Here is an 18467-nt window from a genome sequence, read left to right as displayed (position 1 = left end):
CCTATACTAGCAGGCTCCTTCTCTCCGAAGCTCCTGTATTCATTATCTGTTATCACTTAGCCAGTCATCTTCAACCTTAGCCCCTTGGAAATGTGTTTTCTCACCATCTCTGAGTATACAGGCCCAAGCCGGAATGCCTGATTTTTTTGTATCCTCATCTCAGAAGTGATGGACAGATCATTTCTTCGGCCACCTGGTCTGATGGGACAGGTGACTTCATGCAGTGCGAGTGCCAGCAGCAGGGGACAGGGCCATCGCAGAGTCTGGCAACAACCCCAGTCCTGGGAGCTGTCACCCACTTTATGAAGCTGCTTCCTCCTAGGACCTCTGCCCTTCTTTTGAGCTCTGGGCAGCTTTCCCTGACAGCAGGGCCTCCTCGGGAACACACCGTGCGCCTCTCCATTTGGCTTTCCCATGCTTGCCTGGGGTGCCCCTGAGCCTCAAACCTACTTCCAGGCTGCAAGCATTTTTGACAGGCAGAGTGGATAGTGAGAGAGAGGGAGAGAGAAAGGTCTTCCTTTTCCGTTGGTTCACCCCTCAATGGCCACTGCGGCTAGTGCGCTGTGGCTGGCACACTGCACTGATCTGAAGCCAGGAGCCAGGTGCTTTTCTTGGTCTCTCATGTGGGTGCAGGGCCCAAAGACTTGGGCCATCCTCCACTGCACTCCAGGGCCACAGCAGAGAGCTGGACTGGAAGAGGGGCAACCGGGACAGGATCGGTGCTCCGACTGGGACTAGAACCCGGTGTGCCGGCGCCGCAGGTGGAGGATTAGCCTTTTGAGCTGCGGCGCCGGCCGTTGCAAGCATTTTTAAAACGGATTTTTTTTAAAAAAATTTTTTTGACAGGTAGAGTGGACAGTGAGAGAGAGAGAGACAGAGAGAAAGGTCTCCCTTTTGCCTTTAGTTCACCCTCCAATGGCCGCCGCGGTTGGCGCGCTGCGGCCGGCGCACCGTGCTGATCCAATGGCAGGAGCCAGGTGCTTCTCCTGGTCTCCCATGGGGTGCAGGACCCAAGCACTTGGGCCATCCTCCACTGCACTCCCTGGCCACAGCAGAGAGCTAGACTGGAAGAGGGGCAACCGGGACAGGATCGGTGCCCCGACCGGGACTAGAACCCGGTGTGCCGGCGCCGCAAGGCAGAGGATTAGCCTAGTGAGCCGCGGCGCCGGCCACAAAACGGATTTTTGTAAGGCACAGTGCTTGCATTATTTTGGCATTTGTCATCCTTGACACAGTGCCTAGCATGAAGTAGGTGCTCATGAAATACCTGGGCACAGGTGAGAGCCTGGGTGGTGTGCAGACACCTGGAGCTTTCCAGCCATTGGTCCTGGAGGGTGCTAGGGCCCTGACCTAGGGAGGCTTTGGGGCTGGGGCCTGTGGCCTCTTTGTGGCCTTGTATCCGGCTCTGCCTCTCCAGCCAGCTGGGCCTGCAGCTGCCCGTCCCACCCTGTGCTTACAGAGTGGGCCGTGGAGCCTGCTTTGGCCCCACGCATCTGTCTGCTTCCCCGGACGACAGCATCTCTGGGGGCAGCCAGACCACGGGGGAGGGTCCCTGGTGAGTGGTGCGTGTGGCGTCTGCAGCACATGACTCACCTCAAGTCCTGCACTTTCTCCCTCCCCCGCTGCGGGTGAGGCCTCTCCCCTCCCTCCGATTCTGGGAATCTTGGGGTTTCCAGATAGAAATCAGCAGTGCCTTGTGCAGCCTGCAGCTTCCTCCCTCCTCACACTCAGCCGCAGACTCCCGCAGAGGCGCTTCTCACCTGCAGCCAGGTAGGCGGCACCAGCTGGGGCCACTGAGCCCAGGGCAGGGACAGTGTGGCCCGAGCCCGTCTGCCCCGCGCCGGGAGCGGCGACTGCCCTCGCCTTCACTCCTTCCCCCTTTCTGGGCTGGTAGTCCTTTCTCCTGGCCGTGTGTCCGCTGGGCAGGCTTCACCTCTCTGGTCTTCCCAATGAAGTTCTGGGGGCTCTCAGGCCCTTAGGACCATCCAGGGCAGCCCCTCCTTCTCCTAAGCTGTAAGAGCCTGCCCGCCATCCATCGCTACCACAGAGCATCTGTCCACAGCTGCTTAGTCTCTCCTTTCCGGGGACCCCCGCTGTGCCCGGCCTCTGACTCTCCTTCCTCCCTGATCTTTGTTTTCTTTTCCTTTGCCTTTCTCTTCTCTCTAGGACCCAGTGCTGAGGCCGTCCACCTCCAAGATGGGGCTGTGTGTGTGTGTTTGGGGGTGAGGGGGAGTCCATTTGGCTTTCCCACTCCCATATTTGGGTCTGAATGGACTGGCCTGGGGAGGGAGATCACCCTGGGCATTCTAAGCTGAGCCTGCGGTCATGCCCGCCTGGGCTGGAGTAAGTACCAGTGAGTGAGTGAGTGACGGGAGGATGACCTTGAGCCCTGGGCGGCTGCCCCCTCTCCCAGGGGATGCCAAAGGGGCTTTGAAGGGGAAGGGGAAGCAAGGGGGACAGTTCTTGAGGTCAGGATGAGGGCTGATCTCCTCTCCGCAGGCCTACAACAGGTCGGGGCTGCTTTTCCTTGCAAAAGGCCAGCTTTCCCCAAGACCACCGTGAGGCAAGTTCAAACTGCCCCCCAGCTGTAACGCTGCCCCCAGCGCCGGCCTCCGCGGCGGGAAAACCGCAAGGCTTCTTGGTGGTGCTATTGCTCCGGCCTTCCAGCAGGGGGTGTCATGTCCCGACCAAAAAAAAAAAAAAAAAAAAAAAAAAAAAAAAGAGAGTCCGCTTTTCCCGGCTGCCCTCGCTGCCAAGGAGACTGGATCCCCCTCACCCTCCATAGGGGGTTAATGTGCGCTCAGGCTTGGGGCAGGAGGCGCCCGCGGGGCATAGCACTGTTTAGAACCCGCTGTCCTGCTTGGGAAAGGTGGGCCAATCAGGAGGAGAAACCGCACCGGCCCCTCACCCCGTGGAAGGGCGAGGCTGTGGATATGACCTTGCAGAAAGGAGAAAGAGCGAGAGAGCGAGAGAGCGAGGGAGCGAGCAGCTGGGAGGAACAGGCAGCGAGCAGCTGGGAGGAACAGCACCTGCAAAGGATGCTGTGCAAATACAATATCAGAAGAGACCTAAACGGGGAGCGGAGGCTGCCGCTGCTCAGGCGAGAGCGTCGGTGGCTTCCACTGCGACCTGAGCACCGACGCTGGTTCCCCTAGCGTCGCTCCACTGTTCTTGAGCGGCACCCATTCACTTGTAATTTATAGACACCGACCCCTAACTCGAGGGAACTGGGTTATGTAAGGGTTGCTAAGGAACGAGGGGGAGATGCAGGAGGTAAGGCAGGGTTGCTTAGTAACCAGGAATCCTGGGTGATGGAGTGGCCAGAGCAGGTCTGGAATTGATGCGTGTCTGCTGAAAGTGCCTCCTCCCTGGGCCCAGAGCTGCAGACAGAGCCCCCTCCCTGCACCTGCCTCGTGCTGGCTCACTTGGCCCCGGGTCCCTGAGTGTCCTTGCTGATCCCTTGCTCTAACTACTCCCTCTCCCCCCACCCCCCGGCCTGTAGATTTCAGGAGGGGGCTGATATGAGGGAGGCAGGGGCCTCGGGGCTGACACTGATGTGGAGCTGGGAAATCTGGGGTTGGGGTCTAAGAGGGTCCCTAGACAGCATCTCCAGCATTCCCCCAGTCCACAGCGCACTGCCTCATACCTGAGTCTCTCATGCCTGGTGGTCACCGTGCCGCCACACCTGTGGCATGCCCACAGCCCCTGCCTCTTCTTTTCTGGGGACATCTTAGGGGCCAGGTCCCCACCCTGCACTTGCCTGGGGCTGCTGTGACCGACCCCTGCTCTGTGCAGCCTCCCTTCAGCTATTCAGAGCCACAGTCTGCTGTCTCAGTCATATCTCTGTTCTAGAATGTTCTAGAATGGCAGGTACACAGCGGTTCCTCCTCTCTCCCAAACACTCTTGATGTTCTCATCCCTCCTTCTTCTTCTTAGCTGGTCCCTGAGACTGTAGCGTCCATCCTGCCGCTTGCCGGTCAAATCCCTCCTCTACCTTCACATCCAATTTATCCACAACCGGCCTGGTGGTGTCTTCCCCCACAGCCCGAGCCTGTGTCCTGCTGTGCACTCCTCACCTTGCTGAGTGCCCGGTGTTGGGCCTGGGATGGGGAGTGGAGCCTGTCTCAAGGAGTTCACCTTCCCTCCCCCCGGCCCCAGCCCCACGCGGAAAGATTTATCTATTTGTTTGAAAGACAGAGCAATAGAGAAAGAAATGGAGAGAGACAGAGACAGAGGTCTGCTGGTTCACTCCTCAAACAGTTCCAACAGCCAGGTCTAGGCCAGATGCCAGGAACTCCAGCCTGGTCTCCCATACAAGCGGCAGGGGCCCAAGCACTTGAGCCATCCTCTGTTGCCTAGCCAGGTGCATTAGCAGGAAGCTGGATCAGAAGAGGAGCAGCCAGGACTCAGGCCGGCAGTCAGATATGGGATGCCGGCAGCACAAGTGGCGGCCTTCCGCTGTGTGCCGCAGCGCCCACCCAAGGAGCTTGCCTTGGTTCTGGAGCCGCCTCATTCCTGTGTCTCTGCTTTCTGGCTAGGATATTCCCAGGGAAGCCATTGTGAATTGGAGATTTCTAATAGGGAAACTTACTGTTTCAACAAAAAGTATTTGAGACCCCGGCACATTTGCTTCTGAGTAGGGAATTGGGAGATTTAGTTTTTGAACTAATCTCAATCTGTTTGAATTTTTAAACTGACCATGAGCAGATAGTCTTTACTTTAAGATTTTTTTTATTTGCAAGACAGAGTTAGAGAGATAGAGACAGAGGGAAAGAGGTCTTCCATCTGCTGGTTCGCTCCTCAAAAGGCTGTAATGGCCAGAGCTCAGCCAAGCCAAAGCCAGGAGCTTCTTCTAGGTCTCCTATATGGGTGCAGGGGCCCAAGTACTTGGACCATCTTCTACTGCTTTCCCAGGCCATAGCAGAGAGCTGGATCGGAAGTGGAGCAGCTGGCACTTGAACTGGCATCCCTATGGGATGCTGGAGTGCAGGTCAGGGCTTTAACCCACTGTGCCACAGAGCTGGCCCCCATCTTTACTTTTTAAACTTTTTTTTTTATTGTGACATACAGCACATAAAAAGTAAAAGGATATGCAAACATGCATGCACATGGCCACCATGTAACACCACCTGCTTAGAAAACACAACATGGGGCCAGTGCTGTGGCATAGCAGGTAAAGCCACTGCCTGTAGTGCCGGCATCCCATATGGGCACTAGTAAGAGTCCTGACTGCTCCACTTATGATCCAGCTCCCTACTGGTGTGCCTGGGAAAGCAGTAGAAGATGGTCCAAGTGCTTGGGCCTCTGCATCCATATAGGAGACCTAGAAGAAGCTCCTGGCTCCTGGCTTTGGATCGGCTCAGCTCTGGGCATTGCAGCCATTTGGGGAGTGAACCAGCAGATGGAAGCCCTCTCTCTCTCTCTACCTCTGCCTCTCTGTAACTCTGACTTTCAAATAAATGAATAAATCTTTAGAAAAAAAAAAAGAACACAACATGTCCAGTACCCAGAATCCCTTTGGTTGTCCCTCCTCTGATCATAACTTCCTTTTGCCTCAGAAATACCCACGCCCCTGCCTTTTGTTATAGATACTGTCTTGCATGTCTCTGTACTTTTGTCACATATTTGCATTCATTTTAAATTCATCTTTACTTGTTTTTATTTTATTTGCAAGGGAGAGAGAGTCATCTTCCACCCGTTGCTTTAATCTGTAACAACAGGGGCTGGGCCAGGCCAGAGCCAGGAGCCTGGAACTCAGTCCAGGTCTCCCATGTGGGTGGCAGGGCTCCAAGTGCCTGCTGCCTCCCAGGGTGCCCGCTAGCAGGAAGCAGGAATCAGAAGCGGATCCAGGACCTGAACCCAGACACCATGCTGTGGGATGCACATGTTCCAGGTCGTGACCACTGTACCAAATGCCTCCCCTCACCTGTTTATATTCCTAACCACCATAGTCATTTTGGCTGTTTTTGAAACTCGTGGAATGATACAGCATACATGCTTTGTGTCTGGCCTTTTTCACTCAGTGATAGACTTTCAAAATTCATTTATGGTGCTTAGTGTAGCTTCAGCTCACTAATTTTCATTGCTGTATAGTATTCCAATATATAAATACAACTCTATCTACCATTGTGGCATGCAGACTTGTTTCCTGGTTTCGTCCCTGGTAGCGTGCTGCCGTGCACGTGTGTGCAGTCTCTGGATGCACACATGACCCTCTTACTGCTGGGTGTGATGTCCCTCTGCAGAATCTGAGCTCTGTATTTCCAGCTTTCCCACATGATGCCAATCTGATTTCCCAAGTGACTATACTTACCCTCCATCTAGTGGTGAGGGAGAGTGTCTGTTGATTTTACTTGTTTCAACTGGAGGCAGCTCATTTAAATGGCTAACTGGTGTGACTATTTGGTGCTCTGCACCCTCACCCGGCTTGGGAAGCTCCATGGGTGGGCATCTGGGACCAGATCTACCACTCGCCCACCGTCCTGGTGTCTACTGCCTGGTGCCTGCTGCTGGAGGAAGCCCAGGGCTTGCTGGTGGGGTGTCTACTGAGCGTCGGGGCTCACATGCTCCAGTCAGCTTCCCAGGTGGGCAGTTTCATGGACTGGCTGCCTGACTTGGGGCTCAGGTGTTTGAAATTCACAGGGCCCAGCCTGGCTCTCTGCTGGAGGAGCCAGGGGGAGATTACCCGGCAGGCTCACCGGCTGCATCAGTGATACGTGAAATTGACTCTTTCTCCAGGGCTGATTCAGCAGGGAACATGCTGCGTGCAGTGGCCTGGGTGCCCTGGAGTTTGTGTCGTCCCAGTGCTGGGCTCTCTGTGAGGATGCACAGCAGTGTGAGAGCCCCCAAGCGCGTCCTGGCTGACCGGGTGGCTGTGGTCACGGGGTCCACCGCCGGGTGAGTGCCCTGGTGGCCTCAGGGCCACTGGTTCCGGGGGCGGGGAGGGGATTCAGGGTTATCTGGCAGCCGTCTCTGTGGGTCTCCACAGAGGCTGACCTGAGTCCTCCATCTCTGCCCATAGGATCGGCTTGGCCATCGCCCGGCGTCTGGCCCAGGATGGGGCAAACGTGGTCATCAGCAGCCGGAAGCAGCAGAATGTGGACCGGGCGGTGGCTGCGCTGCAGGCCGAGGGGCTGAGTGTGATGGGCACCGTGTGCCACGTGGGGAAGGCCGAAGACCGGGAACGGCTGGTGGCCACGGTGGGCGGCCAACGGGAGGCCGGGGGGACACAGAGAGGATGACACGCAGAATCCTTCCTTCCCTGCTCAGCCCTGGGAGGGGCAGGACGGGGACTGGGGACACGGAGCCTCATGAGCAGGTCCTGAGACCGTGACTGCTCACGGTCTGGCTGGGCAGCCTGCTTGCTCTCAGCGGCTCACTGGAAATGGCCTCTTTACCAGAGCACCCTGGTCCCGCCAGCCCCCACCCTGGGAGAGCCAGGGCTGCGGAGGGGGGTGGGGGAAGCCTCCAGTGGAGCCTGGATTCCTGCAGAAGCTCCTGTCCTCTGGGATCTCAGCCTGGGGAGCCTGCCCGGGCACATCCGGGACACTTTCCTTCCCAAGGGTTTGCTTTTCCGGGCAGCCTCGTGAGCCCTGCCGGTGGCCAATCAGCAAGCTTCGCCTCTGTGCCTCCTGCCAGCTCTGGGCCACCTGGGAAGGCAAAAGGCCTCCTTCAGGCCAACTCCACACTCACCCAAGCCCCTTCTCCCTCAGGTCCTGGAGCGCTGGGGAGGCATCGACTTCCTGGTGTGCAATGCTGCTGTCAACCCTCTGGTGGGGAGCACCCTAGGGGCCAGCGAGCAGGTGTGGGACAAGGTGAGAGGCCCCTGGGGAGCTGGCGGGGTGCAGCTGCGAGGCCAGCTTCGCGCTGTGTTCTGGTATGCCCGGTCCCCCAAGGCTCTCCCTTCCTCCTCTGCACCCCTCACCTCCTGAGATTGCTGTAAAGCAGGCTCTGGGTGCAGCCTGACCACTCGTCCCCCGGAACGTGCCCTGATGCTGCTGTCCAGTTGGTTGGTTTGTAACTCTGGCTCCTGCACTCTTTCCGCTTGCTTTTCTCGGCCCTCTTCTTTTGCATTTGTTCACTCAGCAAATATCCACTGTGAGCTTGCTGTGTGCTAGGCGCTGGTGCAGGTCCTAGGGACGGACCCGTGGGCGCGCACAAAGAGCTTCTTTGTAAGAGGGCACACTTCCTGACTCTTTTTTTCCCCCCAGATTTATTTATTTATTTGAAAAGCAGAGTTACAGAGAGGCAGAGGTAGAGGTAGAGAGAGAGAGAGAGAGAAAGAATCTTCCATCTGCTGGTTCACTTCCCAAATGGTTGCAATGGCTGGAGCTGGGCCAATCCCAAGCCGCAGGAGCCCAAGGACTTGGGCCATCCTCCATTACTTTCCCAGGCCATAGCAGAGAGCTGATTGGAAGAGGAGCAGCCAGGATTCGAACCAGCGCCCATATGGGATGTTGGCATCGCAGGTGGTGCCTTTACCCACTACACCACAGCTCCAGCCCTGAATGTGCGCTTGCCTCAGCCTTTTGTGGGGGCATTTATTGGTCATTGTGCCCCTCATTGGTGACCTGCACCTGTTTCTGAGACTCTGCCTTTCCTTGCTTAGGGCTCACCAGTATCCCTCGGATAGACCTGCTGTCAGGACTGGGCTCAGCTCTCAGTGTTCCTTGGGCTCAGGCAACCCAGCCCACTCTGAGTCCAATTCCCATTCTGTCACCTTGTCCACAAGGGTCCAGCAGAGACCTTGTAAGACACCTTGACGTTCACCTTGGGCTTTGCAATGTCCTCCAACCCCCATGCATTCACGCCTGTGTTTTGCTCCCAATTCCCTGGGACCGCTAAGAGGATGTGGATGGACTCTCATTCTTCCTGTTTGCAAGGCCTCCTGTCCGCTCCCGGAGCACCCGGCCAGAGCAGCTGCCTGCAGCTCCTGCGTTCCCCTTCACCATGGCCACCCTGTGGCCAGCCCCGCCCTTCCCTGTGCCCTTGGCTGGGTGCCCTCAGCTCCGTCGCAGATGACCTGAAACCTGAGCTCCCTGCAGCCACTGCGGAGCAGCCTCCCCAGGCTCCTTAGCTGGGCTCCTAATGCCTCTGGAAGACCATTTGTGAGGCTGGAGCTGGGAGCTCGTGGCTGGCGCGCCCCGCCCCCCTTCCTGAATCATTCGCTTTGTTAGCGTCTTTTCAAGGCATCGTGACTCTTGCTCTGAACTGAGAGAAATCTTCCCTCCTGAAGCTGGGGCTGCAGGCCCACAGCCTGAGTGGACTTGCTCAGGGGCTTTCCTACTCTCCAAGGACTGGCTATTCCACAGGCAGTTCTGCCCTGCTGGGCCCCCGAGCACGTGTGCCAGCACCTTGGAGCTGACCTTGTCACCAAACGAGTTCGGGGTTTACCAGATGCTCTGCTTTCCACGGAGTACGATTTTCAGGAGGTGTCCTGGGAGGGGGACACCTTCCCACACACCTTGTCCTGGGCCAAGTCCTGACCCTGTGCTGGGAACTGTGAACACCAGCCTCACCTGGGGTGTTCCTGTTCTCTATTTCTTCACACACACTACCCATTTGGTTTGTCTTGTCCGGTTGCATTACATTCTACTGGGACAAGGCAAGAACATAGACAGCACAAGGAGAAGATGGCTTTCCCGGAACGCTCCCTGGCTCCCGGCACCTGCTTCCCCTCCGTCTGCTCTGCCTTCATTCCCTTCCCGGTGGCCTCTGCTTACAGCTGCTGCTGCTGCTGCTGCTGCTGCTGCTTCTCCTTCTTCTTGTTCTTCTTCTCTTTTTTTAAGGACTCATTTTATTTATTTGAAGGGCAGAATTAGAAGGAGAGAAAGAGAGGGAGAGGGAGAGAGAGACAGAGAAAGATCTTCCATCTGCTAGTCTACTCCCCAAGTGGCTGCAATGTCCGGGCTGAAGCCAGGAGCCTGGGACTCTATCCAGGTCTTCCACATGGGTGCAGGGGCCCAAGCACTTGGGCTGTATTCTGCTGCTTTCCCAGACACGTTAGCAGGGAGCTGTATCGCAGGCAGAGCAGCTGGGACTCGAACCGGTGCCCATATGGGATGCTGGTGCTGCAGGCGGAGGTTAGCCCACTATGTCAGCGCTGGCCCCTTAAAAGTTCTCTTTGCACAACCAGATGTGGTCTGGTTTCTTTAAAGGGCTTGGGCATTTCTCGTCCTGTGTGGTTCATCTTTCCAGGGCTGAGTTCGCAGGCCTACCACTTGGCCCGCCTGCCTGTGCAGCCACTATCAAGTTGGAAATCCCTCTTGCCTGGGTCCTGAGGGTGTCTGGCCTCTCACATCTGCACCTTTGGGTTATTGGGCACACTGGGACCTCTGGCTGAGTCTCTCCACTCCCCCTCCCCGCCCCTTGTCTGATTCCAGATCCTGAGCGTGAACGTGAAGTCCCCAGCTCTGCTCCTGAGCCTGCTGCTGCCCCACATGGAGCGGAGGGGGTATGGCTGCAGACTGGGGGTGCGGGCTAGCGGGAGTCCTGAGACTGAGGGATAGGAGTTGGGTGTGGAGGACACCCACCGGCACAGCCAGGGGAGTGTGAAGACATCGGAGGTCTCCCTGTGGGTGCCCAGATTCCCCCAGCTCCCCTGTGCCTTGCCTGGCGCTTGTGTGTGGCTGCCTTTTCTAATTCCAGCAGCTACAGGATGAGGGGAATGGTCCAGGGGCCCAGGCTTGCTCGCCTTGGCCGTGGCCTTGCCAGATCGAGGAGGGGGCTGTGCTTCAGCTCCCTCACCAGGGGCTAGTTACTCCCACCCCATCTACTCTCACAGCTCGGGAATCCCCCCAACCCACCCCGACCTCAAGCATTTGACAGAATTTGCCCTGTTTCTCCCCACGGAGAACCACCCCCAACAACCCTGCCTCCATTCCAGGTCCTGCAAATCCACCTGTACCCCTCACACACATCTGACTGTACTCCTTACCAATCTGGTTGTATTCTTCATGTGCAAAATTGACTGTATTCCTTGCATAGCCAATGTGCTCACACACAGATCTGACTGTACTCACATGAACACAAATCAATCTCTCTCTCTCTCTCTCTCTCTCTCTCTCTCACACACACACACACACACACACACACAGATACACTCACACACAGCCTTTAGGAACTGGTTAGAGGCTGTCTAGGGTAGGAGTTCCTGACCATCATTTCTTGTCTCCTTCTCCATTGATACCCATTCACCCTCAGCCCTGGGTACCTTTTCCCCGGGCCCACTCTGCCCTGGCTTTCTGCTCATCTCCTCCCCAGAAAGAGCTAGAAGAGCGGAATGGTTCTGAGTGTGGACACTGTTCACGGGAGCTAGGGTTGGAGCCCCCGCTCTGCCTCTCACTGGCCATTACTAAACCTCTCTGAGCCTGTTTCCTCAGCTGAGAAGTGGGGCTAGCCCCAGGGCCTGCACTGCTGTAGTGAGGTTTAGTGACTGCTACGGGCCTCCATTCACGGTAAGTGGTAGCTTCACCTCTCCTCTGTGTCCGTCTGTCTCTCTCAGGAGCGCTGCCGTCGTCCTGGTCTCTTCCATTTCGGCGTACATGCCTCAAGTGGTAAGTGCTTGGTTCTTCTGCTCTGGTTGGTGTGCAGCGAGGGGCAGCTTTGGCCTGGCTCAGACCCCCCGTCTTGGTCCTGCTGTCCTGGGTCCCTCGCTTCCAGCTTCTGCTCTCTGACAAGGCCAGGCTGAGCAAGACAGGGCTGGCTGGGAGCTGTCGGCAGGGGGCGATCGCTTGACCCTTACCTCCACTCCCCCGTATCTGAACCACTCTCTCACTTCCTTTGGCAGGAGCTGGGAGCCTACAACATCAGCAAGACTGCCCTGCTGGGCCTCACCAGGACCCTGGCATTGGAGCTGGCCCCCAGGGACATCCGGGTGAACTGCCTCGTCCCAGGGCTGATTGAGACGGACTTCAGCAAAGTGGTGAGGACGGGGGTGTGACAGGCATCCTCCCGCCTGGCTCAGTGGCTAAGGGATAAAGTGGGTGATGGAGGCCCCGGGGCAGCATCCTGTTGGCCGAGGTCTTCCTTGCCCTCTGGGCTCAGCCGTGGGCCAGTCCACTGACCCCAAGAAGCAGCTGCCTCTCTGGAGAAGGGCCAGCCTGTTGCGGGTGCCCTGCCGGATGGCCACGTGGGGCCCTGCCCGCCTCCCTGTGAGTCGCGCTGACTCTTTCCTCTCTTCCCTTCACCCAGTTACACAAAAACAAGGCTTTCTGGAACCTCTTTAAGGAAAACCAGAAGCTGCAGAGGCAAGTAGGGCTGGGAGCAAGGGATCTGGGTCCGCCTTGGGTGGGGCCTCTGAGTCTGTCTGGGGGTCAGACCCCCGCCCCCATCCATGAAGCCTGGGGTCCACACCTGGAGTGCGGGTCACCCCGCTGAGCCCACCCTGTCTCCTGCGGAGCCCACTCCTGCCTGCGGCCTGTGAGCCCAGAGCAGCAGAAGCAGGGTGTGACACGGGCCCTGCTGTGTTCTCTTTGTTTCCAGGATCGGGCAGCCGGAGGACTGCGCGGGACTTGTGGCTTTCCTGTGCTCCCCGGATGCCAGCTACATCACTGGCGAGAGCATCGTGGTGGCCGGCTTCTCCCCTCGGCTCTGAGGGGCTGGGAGCGGCTGTGCCACCATGGGCCTGGGCTTGGGATGGTGGCAGCCGTGGTTGTTTGTGGGCTCACTTGTCCCAGGCTTGAGGAGGCAGAGCTCTTCTGGCACTGCCATCCCGGTGCCTCCTGTACGTGGCCAGGGCATTCAGTGGATCTTGGTGTGGGGCCGTGTGGGACTGAACGGTTTGAGGGGCTGGTGCTTTGGGGGAACTTCAAGGGCAGGGAGTAGGGCTCGGGGTCTCCGCTGCTTCTCTCTGTAATTTGTTGCTTTGAACACGTCTTTCCTAAAATAAACTCAAATGTGCCCTGGACATTCCTGGCAAGGGTGGAGTCGGGGGCAGGATGGCTAGGGACAGGTGTTTCCCACGCTGGTGGGGCCTGGGTGTGTGGCTTCCCAGCAGGCTTTGTGCTCCATGCTCAGAGCTGGCTCTGTTGGGGGCTGAGCAAGGCCGTGGGGACTGGTGGGGGCTGGGACAGATTCTGGGTTCTCCCTGGGGTTCACGAGGCTCTTAATGTTTTACATTTTCTGGGCCACACAAGCCTTTGAGTATCTGAAGAAAAAAATAGCCACACACAATCTTGTGTACAATTCCAGGCTGAGAATTCCCAATTTTTTTTTTAAGATCACTTATTTATTTATTTGAGAGGTGGAGTTAGAGAAAGAGGGAGAGACAGAGAGAAAGGTCTTCCATTCGCTGGTTCACTTTCCAAATAGCAGCTGGAGCCGCACTGATCTGAAGCCAGGAGTCAGGAACAACTTCCAGGTCTCCCACACAGGTGCGGGGACCCAAGCACTTGGGCCACCTTCCACTGCTTTCCCAAGCTCATTAGCAGAGAGCTAGATCAGAAGAGGAGCAGCCAGGACATGAACTGTGCCCATGTGGGAGGCCGGTGCCTCAGGCTGAGGTTAGCATTGGGCCCCTGAGAACTTGTGATTTGGATAGAAGAGCATAGCTAGCGTTGACATGCCTCTTGGGGGCAGGCCCAGAGGCAGCCCTCTTGGAAAAGTCTCGTTTTCTTGTCCTGTTCATGGCACCGTCCTTCTGCAGCCAAGATTCAGCAGAGTTGAGAAGCTGTGTCCTCCGTGGCCCCGAGGAGCCATCTCTTGCCATCCGCTGGTCTTGTCCTGAGCCAGTCCAGAGGGCAGCTTCCAACCTGGGCAAGCCCCTCCCAGCGCCGCCTCCTCCTGCCTCCTGGGGAGGGGTCCATGTTGTGAGTCCTTGTTCACTACAAGCCATGCGTGCATTGTGACGCTCACCCTGGTAAACACAATCCTGAAAAGGACTCCACCTCCCTTAACAGCAGGTAGTGAGTGAGGCGGAGAGCCTGTAGCAATTGCCGGGGAGTCCGCCCCAGGTGGGGCAGGCATAGCCCTGGACGTGAGGGGGCGGGGGCAGAGAGAAGGGCGGGCCCTGGTGCTATGCCCCTCACACCACCCTCTGCTTGGCGGCCGCACCAGCGGATGGGAGCTCGGGGTCTCCGGGGCCCCACAGGGCTGTGTGAGGACAAGGGCGGGGCTGTTTGAGGCTCCCCAGCTCTTCCCCCGCCCCCACAGTCTTTCTGGGGCCCGGTTTCCAGGTCAGGGGCTGTAGGCCACAGGCAGTCACACTTACCAGCTTGCTTGGGACAAAGGCCCTCGGCACAGCGGCCCCTGGACAGTGCTGCGACTTTCACCTGGGCTAACACATGAGAGGCAAAAACCAGAGCAGCCAGGAGTTGGCACCTTGGAGACTTCTGGCTGGCTCAGGGGCCCTGTGTGCTGGGAAGCAGGAGGCCGTGGAAGCCTCCTAGGGCTGGAGGCTCGGGAGGGAAGGGGTCCCAGGGCTTACAGCGCCCAGCTGTGGGGGAGGTCAGGCTGGGTCCAACCCTGGGGCTGGGGATCCGAATAGTAGACTCTGTTGGGAGATCGGTGCCATTGATTTGTACGTTTCCTTTAACTCCCTCTTCCCCGATGCCCTAAGAAAGATCTGGAAAAGAGTCTCAAGGCGATGGAGAATTCTAGGGTGCACAGGGAGGGCCACAGAGAAGGAAGATGACACCCTGGGGTGATACTTCCAGCCTGCAGATTCTAGCTTGTGACACCCTCGCCCTCGCCCAGGGTGCCCAAGCTCCTTGAATGTCACAGCTGCCCTGCCACGGGAATAAAAAGTAGTGGGGGTGGGTGCCATTGCCCCCTCCCCACCCAGCGGCCCTCACTTCTGCATTGCCTACCCCAGGCTGTCTCTGCCCAGGGCCCAGCTGTGGTGCTGGGCTCCTCCGGCAGGAGAGACGTGGGGCTCAGGGCCGGGGTGGAAGGTAGCAGGGCTGGGCTCCAGCTAAAGGGGTGGTCCCAGGGTGGCCTGAGACAGTGTAGCCGGGCTGAAGGTGGGACATGAGGCTTCCTGGAGGCTGGCTCCGGTGGGTACGGTGAGGACACGGATGGGTGAATGCCCAAGGCTGTGTTTGTCCACTGCCGACGTCACCAGTAACCATCCTGAGTCAGATTTTCCCAAGATGACGACCTGCGGTCCCTCGGCCAGGTATGCTGCAGGGTCGGTGTCGGTTGACTGACGAATGAATGGAAGATTGGGACCAGGCTGGGAGATGTGGAAAGAAGAGATGGTGGCCCGAGGTTCGGAATGAAGACTGCACTTCCTCACGTGTGGGGCTGGGCCACTGGGTCAAGCCAGGAGGAGTATGATGGGGCTGCGTGGGGACTGCTGGAGGCACCCTGGGTGGCTGGACTCAAGTGTCAAGTTTCTGTTCTGGTTTTTTTTTTTTTTTTTTTTTTTGACAGGCAAAGTGGACAGTGAGAGAGAGAGACAGAAAGGTCTTCCTTTGCCGTTGGTTCACTCTCCAAAGGCCGCCATGGCTGGTGCGCTGCGGCTGGCGCACCGCGCTGATCCGATGGCAGGAGCCAGGTGCTTCTCCTGGTCTCCCATGCGGGTGCAGGGCCCAAGCACTTGGGCCATCCTCCACTGCACTCCCTGGCCACAGCAGAGAGCTGGCCTGGAAGAGGGGCAACCGGGACAGAATCCGGTGCCCCGACCGGGACTAGAACCCGGTGTGCCGGCGCCGCAAGGTGGAGGATTAGCCTAGTGAGCCGCGGCGCCGGCTAAGTTTCTGTTCTTTTTAACTGAAAGACGCCGTCCCCTATGCAGGACACGTCCTGTGAGTCCCAGGGAGTAGGCTGATTCCCTTAGCTGCTGGGTTTGTCAGCGACCTTTGATGTTTGCTAATTGCTGCCTGCTCCGGGGGGAAAAGCTGCCTGCCTACACACAGCTTTCAGAGCCAGGCTGGGGTCCACTCCTCCATGGCAGGTCTCTCTGGCAGCTCTGACTGGTGCTGGTCTCTCTTGAAAGGAGCCTGGGCAAGGATTTTTGGACAGGCGATCCAGGGAGAGCGTGGTGACGGCAAGTTAGGGAGGCAGAGAAAGCAGCCTGGGCTCCCTCCTGGAGGGCGCTACCCCACGCTTCTGGAGTCTTCTGAGAAGAACATGGGTGCCTCTCAGAAGCGCCGTGTCCACCCCAAGCACGGCACAGGAGGCTCGTGTTTAGCGTGGATCCACACCTCCCATCCCTCAAGGGTTGTCCTGGGTGTTATCAACTCCCCTACACCTCCAAGCCAAGAGGAAGAAGAGACTGTCCGTAAGGCAACCTGTGGAGGCCCCCATTAGCTACACTGGAAATCAGAATGTGGGCAAAGGGGCGTGAGTCGGGGCTCCCGAGTTGCCTGCTCCAAGGCCTCCTGGAAGTCACAGTCCTCAGTCTCCATTCAGTCAAGGGACAAAGCACTCCACCACTGCTCCCGTGGGCTCCAGCGAGAAACAGAATCTCTCCTCTGCACCAAATCCCAATTAGTCTGCCTCTCCCGGGGGCAGATGTTTTCGCCGGAGGCTTTCAAGCTGCCTGATCTCAAATCTCCTGTTAATGGCTTGAGCAGTCGCCATGGCGGTCCCTGGGGGTTGTCAGAAGGAAGCAGAGGACTGAAAGGAGGGGAGGGCAGGAAGGAGGACGGGAGAGGGGACCCTGCATTAATCACACACACAGAGCCGGGCTCTCTCTCGCCCGCGGAGTGTGCTGTTTCTCACAAAATAGCATGGTTTAAATGCGACGGTTAATATCACACAGTTCACATATTTATTTTAAAAACTTGCAGTTTTCCCAAAGCAAATATGGGGACCATTTGAGAATACGAGAACCTGGGACAGGGAGGCAGGCAGGGCTCCCATTTGTCCCACGGCTGGTGCTCCAGATCCTGGAGACGATTGACGAGATGCTGGGGGTGACACAGGCCCTTGGTGGCCTTCGGGACTGAGATGTGGGGCCTTGGGGTTTCATGACTGGATCCCTCAGCTCTAGCCCGGACCAGAAGCCCAGACATTCGGTCTTGAACTCCTGGGAGAGACTTTACTAGGAAGATGAATGGTCGTCCTAAAGCAGGTGGTCCCTTAGCCTGCTGAGCCACTTCCTGAGAACACAGCTGGCTACATAGAGCACTTCTTTAATCATTAATTGTAAAGACTTGCTTTTTTTTTTGAAAGGTAGAGCAGGCCGGCACTGTGGCTTAACAGGCTAATCCTCCGCCTTGCGGCGCCAGCAACACCGGGTTCTAGTCCTGGTTGGGGCGCTGGATTCTATCCCGGTTGCCCCTCTTCCAGGCCAGCTCTCTGCTGTGGCCCGGGAGTGCAGTGGAGGATGGCCCAAGTGCTTGGGCCCTGCACCCGCGTGGGAGACCAGGATAAGCACCTGGCTCCTGGCTTCGGATCGGTGCGATGTGCCGGCCGCAGCAGCCATTGGAGGGTGAACCAACAGCAAAAAGGAAGACCTTTCTCTCTGTCTCTCTCTGTCACTATCCACTCTGCCTGTCAAAAAAAAAAAAAAAAAAAAAAAAAAAAAAAAAGAAAAAGGTAGCGCAACAGAGAAAGGGAAAGAGAGAATCTTCCACCCACTGATTTGTTCCTCAAATGGCTGTAAGAGCTGGGGCTGGGCCAGGCCAAAGTTAGGAGCCAGGAACTCCATCCTGGTCTCCCACATGAGTGTCGGGAGCCCTGGCACTTGCTACCTTCCCAGGTGCATTAGCAGGAAGCTGGAGAGGAAGTGGAGGAGCCAGGACTCAAACCAGTGCTCCCATATGAGATGTGCTCAGCGCTGGCAGCGCTCCGCAGCGCTGGCCCCTGGAAGGTTCCTTCCACCAGGCAGGAGGAGGGAGTGTTGACAGCCAAGCAAAAGGAACTTTGGCCTTTCACGCCGCTGTACCAAATTCCACAGATGGGGAATGGATAGAACAGGTTCTGGAGGCCAGGAAATCCAAAAATCAAGATGCCAGTGTTCGGTGTTTGGTAGGGGCTGCTCTCTGCTTCCACGAGGCTGCCTTGTTGGTGGGGAGGGGCAGAGAGAGGGAACCACTCCTCCAAGCTCTTTATAAGGGCGGGTCCCATCCTTGAGGGTTCCACAGCTGAATTACCTTCTAAAGCCCCACCTCTTAACACCACTGTGTAGTCAGCTTCAACATGACTTCGCGGGACGCAGTCAGACAGTAGCATCCCCTAAGCCCAGCTGAAAACCAGATCCCAACAGCCAGCTTCAGACTCTTCCTCCAGCCCCCTTCTCTGTCCCCACCCTGCTGGAGGTGCTCAGCTCAGCTCACGGCAGGTGTTCTGGGAAGGCTCCGCTCTACTTCCCGTGTTGGGGTTGAGCACGGATGCAGGTGTGGGGAGGTGCAGCCCCCTGAGGACTTGGAAGAACCAAGCCCCTGCACTGTCAGGGAGGCTGTGTTTTTCTCTGCCACATTTGTGGTTTCCCTCCAGCGCACCTGATTTCTAACCTTTCCCAGAAACTCGCCCAACACCTGCCACGAGAGCAGCTGCGCACCAGGATCTAGGAAAAGAGA

The 18467-nt window shown here is 57.4% G+C and overlaps 1 protein-coding gene across 3 annotated transcripts; it reads left to right on the top strand.

The window, feature by feature from the left end:
- The first annotated feature begins 1682 nt into the window (after positions 1 to 1682).
- Positions 1683 to 12896, top strand: LOC133769442 (dehydrogenase/reductase SDR family member 2, mitochondrial-like). Of its 3 annotated transcripts, XM_062204642.1 has the most exons (9): positions 1683 to 1770; positions 6739 to 6897; positions 7022 to 7199; positions 7713 to 7814; positions 10383 to 10453; positions 11504 to 11555; positions 11789 to 11923; positions 12193 to 12248; positions 12484 to 12678. In XM_062204642.1, exons 2-9 carry the CDS (start codon positions 6758 to 6760, stop codon positions 12593 to 12595), a joined length of 846 nt encoding a protein of 281 aa, XP_062060626.1. In that variant the 5' UTR covers positions 1683 to 1770; positions 6739 to 6757; the 3' UTR covers positions 12596 to 12678. The 3 variants fall into 3 exon arrangements, with proteins under 3 accessions (XP_062060626.1, XP_062060624.1, XP_062060625.1); XM_062204640.1 differs by lacking the exon at positions 12193 to 12248 and having other exon boundaries at positions 12484 to 12896; XM_062204641.1 differs by lacking the exons at positions 1683 to 1770; positions 12193 to 12248 and adding an exon at positions 5821 to 5893 and having other exon boundaries at positions 12484 to 12896.
- The last annotated feature ends 5571 nt before the right edge of the window (positions 12897 to 18467 follow it).

Source organism: Lepus europaeus, chromosome 11 (genome assembly GCF_033115175.1).
Source record: "Lepus europaeus isolate LE1 chromosome 11, mLepTim1.pri, whole genome shotgun sequence".
Classification (NCBI taxonomy): Eukaryota; Metazoa; Chordata; class Mammalia; order Lagomorpha; family Leporidae; genus Lepus; species Lepus europaeus.
This window is presented reverse-complemented; position numbering and strand designations above follow the sequence as displayed.